Source organism: Lactuca serriola, chromosome 8 (genome assembly GCF_051521515.1).
Source record: "Lactuca serriola cultivar US96UC23 chromosome 8, Lser_US96UC23_V15, whole genome shotgun sequence".
Classification (NCBI taxonomy): Eukaryota; Viridiplantae; Streptophyta; class Magnoliopsida; order Asterales; family Asteraceae; genus Lactuca; species Lactuca serriola.
The window spans coordinates 87,183,667-87,193,528 of record NC_136415.1 but is presented as its reverse complement, the minus strand read 5'-3'; the positions used below and the strand labels follow the sequence as shown (position 1 = coordinate 87,193,528).

Below are 9,862 nucleotides of genomic sequence, written 5' to 3'. Positions count from 1 at the left end.
AATTAAATTTTAATTAATTAACATTCAACCCCTTTAATTAATTAATTACCAATTAATTGCAAAGTTGTTTCTAATTAATTTATCAAAACCATGACAAATTAATAAACTAATTTCTCCTAAATTCTTTTTCGTTTTAATTGCTCAATTGAGTCTTAAGAGCAACCTAAAAGGACCTTATTATTATAAATATTACTAATAGTTATGACATTGGACACTTTTCCAATAGTAATTCCATAAGTCCACCTAAAAAATGCATGAGAGCTTCAACATGGAGAGGATTTCAATGCATCAAAGGTTATCTCATTGTCGATTCTTAGTTGCAATCTAAGGATCAATCTAAGTGGATCATCGATATCTTAGTTTTGTAGCCCAAGATGCGACACCATTGTGTATAGTTGGTTATGTAGCCTCGTGATTTCAAGAAACTAAAATATCAAGATTTGTTGTGTAGTAAGGTCATGACCATGCATTTGAGGTTTATGTAGTTAATACTCAAGAGTTGGTTGTTTGGTAAGGTCATGGCCATGCATTTAGGTTTACAGATTCGCATGAAGTTGTAGTTTTGTGGAATTAATATAATATTATTTATTACAATGCATATAAGTAATGGCTACTCAATATTTGAGAAGTTCATAATAACAATTATAGTGAGTGACATATCAACATTAGAGCATTGTTGAAAAAGGGATTTGTCTTCCATGCCTAATTTGCAAAACCCACAAACATGAATGAAACATAGTTATCAAACCAAATTGAAAATCTACTCTACCATTATATAGATACTTGCAAACAAGGTATCATTGAAGTTTTCAACAAGGAGGATGCTTCAACCTTGTGTAAAAAAGTCAATGGATTTTATGGGAAATAATTAATTATTTTTTTTCTTTGTAAATAACTGAAAATGCTTTGACATTTTTTTTTGTAAAAGTCACTAAGTTTTCACAAAAATTCCGAATTGACACTATGTTTTTTTCAATTAAGTCACTACATTTTATTTTTTGTTTCAGTTTTGATACCTAAAATGTGATGTCACCAAAAAGTGTCATGTCATCATGTTAAGTCAGCACCACATCACCAAGACTGACACATTAACATGCTATCACACACTTAAGGATAAAATTGGATGCATGAATTCCCCGATGGAATTATTAGTTGGTTAATGAGAATTATAAACCCTAAGTTGCGGGGTGATTTAAAGTGAGTAATGACGGTTTACGTGCATAAACCGTTTAATAGTTATAGTATGGGACCCGATGAATCTGGTAATATATGGTTACCGGTTCAGTTAGTGGACCAATAATGGATCATTGTGGTAATTATAATTATAAAAGTGAGTTGTATAAGTTCTAAGAAACTTGGCTTATTATCCAAATAGGTTTGGATAAGTGAGTGGGTTAAGAAGCATCATAGATTCAAAGATCATAGTAGAAGTTAATCTTCACTAAGTAACCAAGTGAGTACGTGTGCATTTAGGTACATAGCAAAATAATATGAAAATGTGTGAATAAGTCACTAGGTGTAATTATGATTGGTTATATAATAATGTGTTGACGTTAAAATATTTTTAAAATATAAATCCTTAGTTTCCATGATTTAAAAAAAAAATATTCTGGAAAGAATAAGCATGTCAATTGTTTAAATGATTTTAATAAGGGCATTGATAATAGTTGGTGGATTTGATAACTAGTATAATGTATGATTGGACAGTGAGAGCTTCGGTTAAGCTCTACAACCATCATTGGATTATTGGATGTGTTTGGGAAAATAGCCTATATGTGTATAAATGTTATCAGCTTAAAAGGAAAGTTGCGTGGTAGAAATCTTATATGTTGTATTTATATTAAGAGTTTATTGAAAGCCATTTGTAATAAATGGTGTAAAATGCTTATTTGTGTTAAAAGCTACAAGTGTGTTTGTATGCATCAAAAAGCTTATGAAAAACTATATATGAATTTATGATAACAACTTTATCGAAAAGCTATATGTAAAAAGGCATAGAATGCCTTTTATGTGACAGAGAATTTATTGTATTCCAAGGGTGACCTTCTATGTGTCACAAATGTGTCACAAATGCTAGAGCCTGTGACAAGCAAATATGTCACAAATATGTTCACTTAATTCCTACACACAAACCAAAATATACTCTTTGTAATCATTTTTTGTAGTCTAGTTCCCTTCAACTCTTAATGAGAAATCAATATGATTAGGTTTTTCAAATAACTTAAATGAATTTGTTCTTATTAAAATGCTTAATGAATTCATGAAATGTATTAAAATTTGTAAACCATTTCTTCTGTGTATCCAAGTTCTTTGAGTAATCCGGTTATCTGCAAGAACGCGATAAACATATTAGGGGCATCATTTGTTCTAATATTCTACTTCCATCTTTTTTTTCATATTACATGTTTAAATCCATACCTCGCCTTGTGATCGATCTTTTGCCTTGTCACCCGATATATGTTGCATCATTCCCGGTGGACCACACACCTAAAAAAAGCAACCAAAATTAATTTGAATATTTTAAGGTTAACTACAAGAAATTACAACGTACGAATGAGCTTACAAGTATAAGGGTATCATCACTCGGGGTAGGCAAGCCTTTCAAAGCCATATCCTTTGATATAAAACCTGTACCTCCGACCCAATACTTTGATGGATTATCAACAGTATAAAACACCTGTAATTTTCAAAACAACTGCTTCAGAACTTGAGAGGACATGACAAGACATGACATATGACATGACATATGAACTTTATATTGTGTTTGGTATGCATTAGACTGGGACTCAAGTGATGTCAATAGGACAAAATGTTGAAAACTTTTGTCCTACCAAAAAAGGTGGGACATCGAATGTAAAAAAGACAAGAATGTCCTCATGCATACAAACATAATTTTGTAATATAGAAAAGATGACACCTTTAAGTTGGGGTGGGTAGCTGCAAGCATGTCGAGTCTCTTTTTGAGAAGAATATCATCCGGGGATACATTTGCATAAACCAAAGATACCTTTAAAAAAAAAACAAAATCCTGTGTATAAATTCAATATGGAAGTCACAAATTATTAAAAAAGAAAATAAGAAAATGAACATGCTTACTTTGGTGTTGTCATTGGGATTCTTAAGAATAGCCTCAATCACTTGAAGCATTGGAGTGATTCCTGATCCACCTGCAATCTAGATGAACATATTATTTTACACTATCTCTCCAAAACACATAGTATATGTGTGTGTGTGTGTGTTTTCACTTACCATGCCAATGTGTTTCTTCATATTGGGAGTGTATCTAACTTTCTCAACGGGTCTGGATGAGATTCACTTTTTGTTAGTTTTAAGTAGATTAAATGATTTAATAATGGATATAAATATATAACAATTCAAAATCGAGTAAATAGCTTACCCTTTTACTTCAACTATATCCCCCGGCTTTAATTTTGCGAAATATTGGCTCATTTTTCCTTCAGGATAAACCTAGATAAGATTGTGACATAAATAATCAAACAAGTTTATAATATTTTAACATCAAGAATGAAGAACAATTGTAGTAAGCGTACCTTGATCATCAAATCAAAGTAACCTTTAGAATCCGGATCGGATATAGGTGTATACCTGAAAATAATTATTATATAATTTCTACAAAAAAAATTATTCTTCTAGCAACCCCTGATTGGGCCCACAGCTCCACATAGCTGTATCCCAAAAGCATCATGTGAGATGTAAATCAGGTACACAGTGGCCCATAAAGAGCTCAATCTACATTGGAACTGGAACTCTCACACTGTGTCTGTTGAGACTGACTGGTTTTAATATAAAACTTACGGGCGAATAACATATTTTGTTTTCCCATCTTCATGTTGTCCCAATGGAGCCCTAAAAGCCAAGATAATGACACATTGTTAAGGTGGAAAGCATATGCTAATTAGAATCGTTTGATGTTTGTGAACTTGCCTTGTAATGAGGCATGATGCAACATCGAGTCCCAATTTCAGATTAGGATCAAAAGAGAATCTGCAGTGATTTAATCCATGAAAGAGAAGAAGGCATGAATTAGAATTCAGTATAAAATGAAATGGGAATTTCTGGATGACCTGTATATATGGGTATTGTGGCTGACTGTTGCCTTATCTTGCAGCTTAAACGCTTGCCATTTTTTAGGATCAAGAGCTGAGAATACAAGAATACATCAGGATATTCAATATAAAGATATAGCATGATGGGATGAGAGAAATAAAACAAGAAATTTTACCAGATTTTGGACCTGTTTCCTTGTTGATTGGATCTAAATGGACCTATGAAACGAGTAATCTTTTCAGAATCATAGATTGGAATCGTTATTGAGATTTGAAGTTAGTTTGATCATTTAATTTGACGTCGGAAGTCAAATTGTGATGATCATCAGTTCACTAAATTCACTAATTATTTGAATAACCTTATTTAATCAGTCAAACCACGATATAAACACGTAATAGGATCGCATTTGGTATATTTCTGATTCGAAAAGTGGAAGAGAATGCAAGATAAATTACCAAATTTGGTTCTGAAAAGTAATAAAAATACGACATTCCACCAGATATAGCAGCGATTGCTCCAAATGGAATTGGGAAATTGTTTGAATTTGATTGCGATTTGCCTTGAAATGTATTGGAAAATGAGATTGGTAAAGCTTTTGCTAGTCGCTTGAAGAACACCGACATCTTCAAAAATGGCGATCGAGAGATATGAAGTGGGATTTTCTTTTCAGGGTTTTATCGTTTTAGTGAAGCTCCTTCTCAGAGTTTCAACTTTCATGGCAGAAGAAGCATACATCAGCAATTTCTGTTGGTAGTGTGGTCCACCTTAAGTTTCGTGGATCTTACACGTGTCAGTTTCTAATGCATGTAAATTTATATTACTGTCCTATATTTTTATTATTAGTTTATAAACCGTGAAAGAAATCAAAATTATTAATCAATTATTTTAAATAAATTATTAATTAACTGATACTTTTTTAGTTATATAAAATTTAATAGTTAATTTAAATAAATATATGAAATTCTATCACCTTATAATTTATATTAATTTTATTTTAATTTTTATTCTAATGTTATTAATTTAAGGGTAAATTACACCGTTCGTCCCTCGTGCATATGTCCAAACGCACGTTTAGTTCCTATTTTCAAAAATTAACTCGGACCGTCCCTCATGTACTTCAAACTTGCACGTATCGTCCCTGATATGCGTTTTTGTTGCAAATGTAGTCCATGCCAGATGTAAAATGACCATAGTGCCCTTAGTGTATTTATTTTTCATTTATCCTTACTTATTATTTTTCCAATTTATTTATTATTTGTTTATTTAAAAAGGTAAATGGTCCCACCACTCTTTTTTTTTTCTCTGTTCTCATATCATGTTCTCATCTAAAAGAAATTACCGTATCATCGTCTTAGCTTACCAACACCTCCCAACGCCGTCGTAAACCAGTGGTTTGCCACCGGAATCCATTGGAAACCACTTATCTCTGCTAATATGTATTCTGAAGCTTATATACAACATGAAAGATGAAGAATGGAAACGAAAAACATCTCGAGATCCAAACCATCATCCTGAAACCACCACCATTTTCGGTGATGTTCTAGACCTCACTGGTACATCCATATAAGATGAATGCAACCATCCCAAACTCTCTCTCTCTCTCTCTCTTTCTCTCTCTCTCTCTCTCTCTCTCTCTCTCTCTCTCTCTCCATCATCGTATGTCCCAAAAATCAAAACCCAGAACTTAAGATACACACAAGCCCCAATTAGAAAACAAAATCAAACATCAAAACTTTGTGTTCCAGATTTGCCATGGATGAACTTCGTGTTCATGTTCATAGAGTTCTAAGGTTTTTTGTAGGTTTAATCTCCCAAACTATTTCTCTAATTTCTTTAAATAATTTTCTAGGCACGATTTTATAGATCTAGACGATTGATGGGAATGAGTTATAGATCTAGAGGATTGATTTTCCAGAATTTTTATAAACGATTTATGGGATTTATACAAACGTTTCGAGGGATTTTTTGAAGCACTATGTCAATATTCTTGAATTCTGAACTCAAGAATTTCAAATGTTTTTCTGGGATTTGTCAAAACGATTTCCAAACGAGTATGTGTTTTAGGTTTGACTTGTGATCTCAACGTTAATTTTGATATCAGGTATTTTTCACTAGTGGTGGTGATTTCCGGAGACGGTTGTCAGATTGCTGCAAATGGTCGGTGGTGTTGAAGCTCTGACTGTAATTGAAGGACTTGTTCAACAAAGAGATGAAGACCTATTAATTTAATAATAAAAGAGGGTGAGACCTATTAATTTAATAATAAAATAATTATATAAATGAATTAAGGGTAATATAAATGAATTAAAAAACATAAAAAGAAATTAATAAGGGCAATATAGTCATTTCATGTCAATAGGGACTAAACGTGTAAGAAAAAACAACTCTAGGGACGGTCCGAGTTAATTTTTGAAAATAGGGACTAAACGTGCGTTTGAACATATGCACGAGGGACGAATGGTGTAATTTACCCTTAATTTAATGTAATTAGAGTAGGAAATTTGAATTTTAAAATTTAAAATTAAAAATTAATAAGTTGACAAGTGGCATACATTAATTAGGATGTATAATAGGATGACACATGGCATAAGAAGAATAAAATCTATATTAATTATAAGGCTTAATATGATTACACATGTCAAAAGGAGATTAAAACTATTCTTTTATTAGAATAGGGATTATTAAAAATCTTATATCACAAAATGATTTATAGAATAAAAATATTTTTGTTAGGTTATAATTTTATTAAATGACTTATTCAAAAGATAAAATACTTTTCAAAAAACTTACATCGGAGAAGTTCTAAGAAACCCCTACACAATTCGCGTATAAAAACAAACTTTTTGTAGCATTAAATCTTAAACTTACTGAAATATTCTTTTTTCAAAATTCTTATAAAAAAGTATGTGATCGTTCATTTTTTCTAAATATTTCATTTAGTTAAAACTTAAAATACTCGATACTGTAGTAAAAAAAATCTGGCTTATTTACAAAAAATATATGACATGATTTTCTAATGTTTTCCCCTTCATATCATTATTATACGTGGACAAATTTTGAAGATTATGCATTGCTATTATTCATTGCTATAATGGATATATTTTCTAAGTACAATTATCCTAATAAAAGACCATTCTAAAAGTACAATGTTGTATATAGAAAATAAAAATAAATAAATAAAATACAATTAAGAAAAGATAAAAAGTACAATGCAATTTGTTGTATGTAACCTAAACTATATCACAATCCTTACAAGGATGCATGGGTTAAAACTTAAAAACATATTACACCTCATTAACCCATGATATATGTTTCCCCTTTTCTTGTTTTCAAGACAAACATTCAAGATTATCAAGACCTCTCTATAATTTATCAAGAATCCAATTCTTACATAAATATACAACAGAAATCAACATAAAGTAATGATCTTTTTCTGAAACAAACTCCATTTCAGCATCATCAATTGGAAGAATTCAAAGATCAAACCTGGGAATAATAAAAAAAAAACAAAACAAAATGATTCTTTTTAAAACATCTTACAATCTCGAAACAACACCTTTCTTTTCTGTTTCAATTCCATTTATGCTGACCTGTTCCTGGTGGGCCCACGAAGAAATTAAATGATGCGCAATTGCAAAAGGTCCAGGAACAAACATGGATGCAAGTTCACCACTTTCTACATTAAAATCAGACGCAACATTTTGACCTTTTACAACCCCTCTACACATTTGATCCACTTTATACGCTGATGTTTTTTGTGCCTTTTTATATTCAGTGAACGTTAAAGCTTTCTTCACTTCTTCTCTACTATGCCATTTCGCATCTACATATAAAGTTTTCAACGTACAATATTATTGTTGCCATAGAAAGAAAAGGGTATTTTTGTCTTTTGACATTATCAAAAGTTACCTTCTAATTCACTCTTGTCCACGTTTATTTCAAGTGATGTCGCGTATGCAAAAAAACCAATCATTAATTGGCATGGCATGCTACTAGGTCCAACTACAACCAAATAAATATAAAACGATTGAATATAAATCTTTTAATTACCAAAATTGTACCACATAAAAAATGCAATTTTAAATGCTATAATTTGATTGATTTTTTCAAAAATGTCATAATAAGAAAAATAAATATAAAATTATATTGTTATTTCTTGCATTTAGGATTACCTGGCCATGGTTGAGAACTATGATAGATTACTTCACCAACTTTAATACCCGATTCCTCCCATGTTTCTCTTCTCACAGCTTCTTCCAAGCTTTCTCCTGGCTAAAAAAAATTAACAAAAAGAAAAATAAAAAATAAAAAATAAAGTTTTGACTTTTGGGGTCAAAATGTAAATATGTAATACCTCTAGAAAGCCAGCAAGGCAACTCCACATTCTAGGCACAAATCTTGATTGTTTACTAAGCAATGCTCGATCATTCTCTTTATCGATCACCAACATAATTACAACCTAAAATTGTAGTTAAAAATTGTGTAAATTGCACAAATTACATATATGTAATTTCTATTATGGGTAAAAAGTAAAAACCGAAGTACATTGATGTGAATTAGTATACCGGATCAACTCGAGGGTAAATTTTTTTATTGCAAGAATCTTTTTTACATTGTCGTCTTCTTCCAGCTTCAGCGGGAACCAATGTTTCTCCACAAGATCCACAAAAACGAGATGTATTATGCCATTCCAGTAATGCTCTTGCCTACATAGATGTTCGTAGTTCGATTTATTTAATGATTTGTAAGTTTAAAGTGTGTAGTTGTGTATGAATTTGAATCAAATTAGGTTTTTGATTAAGAACACTTACGTGACCAGCTATAGCAAGCTCGCCCATGGCGGAATCATCTGCCCAATCGGTAGCCACCATTAATGTTCTCAATTCCACGAAGCAAAACTGTCGATTCCCCAATTTCTCCACCAAACTAATCGATTCGGAAACATCAATCGCCCAATAGACGACACTATCGTGTTCTTTTTCTTCTTTACTATCGTAACCTAAATACACCAACAAATCATCGCTCAATTTCAGGCCGCTATCTTCTAAAACAAACTTGAAATCGACAAAATTTAACCACCCCAGATGCCATTTTTTGATCGAATCGCCGGTTGATCCGGCTAAAGGTCGACCCTTTCTGAAAGGGAGGACTTTGAATTTAGGGGAAGATGGTTCTTGGATATGGGTTTGTCCTGAAAGAAGAGTCTTTAGGGTTTGAAAGGCTGATGTGGGTGAAAATGGGTCGGTTGGTTTGGGGGTTTTGGATCTTATCGGGTTTCCAGCAAAGACTGGAGCTTTGAGGTTTATTGACATGGTGGAGAAGTAGGGTTTTCTTGAAATCAGAGATTTTACAGAGAAGATAGATTTAGAGAGATAACGCATGCTTCTATCATATGTCTCTTTCCATAAGCTTTTTTCTTTGCGAAAAATCTTGAAGGGTGTTTGAAGTAATTGTGTCCGTTTAATGTTTATGCCACTACAATTGACTTAAATCAACGAAATAATTGACTCATCTTGATGATAAAAAAAAGCTGTTACATAAATTTTTTATTTATGCTGAAATACCCATATATCTTTATGCAAAATAACATCAATTTTTAATAAATAGAAAAAATGACTTAGGAGGGTAACTGCCTCTTATCGGTGTTTTGTAACATCCCAAAATTCAAGACCAAAAATTTCTTTTTAATAAAACATTACTTTAAACAAAGACATCATTCCAAAACATAATCTGAGTATAAGTTTTCAAAACACATCTTGATTATCAGAGTAAACATTCTCAGGCTGACTAATCT

General features: G+C 31.8%; 2 protein-coding genes across 3 annotated transcripts; both read right to left on the bottom strand.

Annotated features, from left to right (window-relative positions):
• Positions 1-2,046: 2,046 nt before the first annotated feature.
• LOC145068960 (NADH-cytochrome b5 reductase-like protein) lies at positions 2,047-4,776 on the bottom strand. Its single transcript, XM_079015920.1, has 13 exons — positions 4,524-4,776; positions 4,244-4,286; positions 4,086-4,161; positions 3,946-4,005; positions 3,817-3,867; positions 3,552-3,606; positions 3,398-3,468; positions 3,250-3,301; positions 3,097-3,174; positions 2,918-3,007; positions 2,564-2,677; positions 2,419-2,487; positions 2,047-2,327 (listed from the first exon to the last, which is right to left on the bottom strand). Exons 1-13 carry the CDS (start codon positions 4,689-4,691, stop codon positions 2,271-2,273), a joined length of 984 nt encoding a protein of 327 aa, XP_078872046.1. The 5' UTR covers positions 4,692-4,776; the 3' UTR covers positions 2,047-2,270.
• A 2,461-nt stretch (positions 4,777-7,237) lies between these two features.
• On the bottom strand, positions 7,238-9,533 carry LOC145069053 (nudix hydrolase 19, chloroplastic-like). Of its 2 annotated transcripts, XM_079016021.1 has the most exons (7): positions 8,880-9,533; positions 8,634-8,774; positions 8,423-8,527; positions 8,241-8,340; positions 7,978-8,070; positions 7,659-7,891; positions 7,238-7,554 (listed from the first exon to the last, which is right to left on the bottom strand). In XM_079016021.1, exons 1-7 carry the CDS (start codon positions 9,447-9,449, stop codon positions 7,549-7,551), a joined length of 1,248 nt encoding a protein of 415 aa, XP_078872147.1. In that variant the 5' UTR covers positions 9,450-9,533; the 3' UTR covers positions 7,238-7,548. The 2 variants fall into 2 exon arrangements, with proteins under 2 accessions (XP_078872147.1, XP_078872146.1); XM_079016020.1 differs by having other exon boundaries at positions 7,238-7,891.
• Positions 9,534-9,862: the final 329 nt, after the last annotated feature.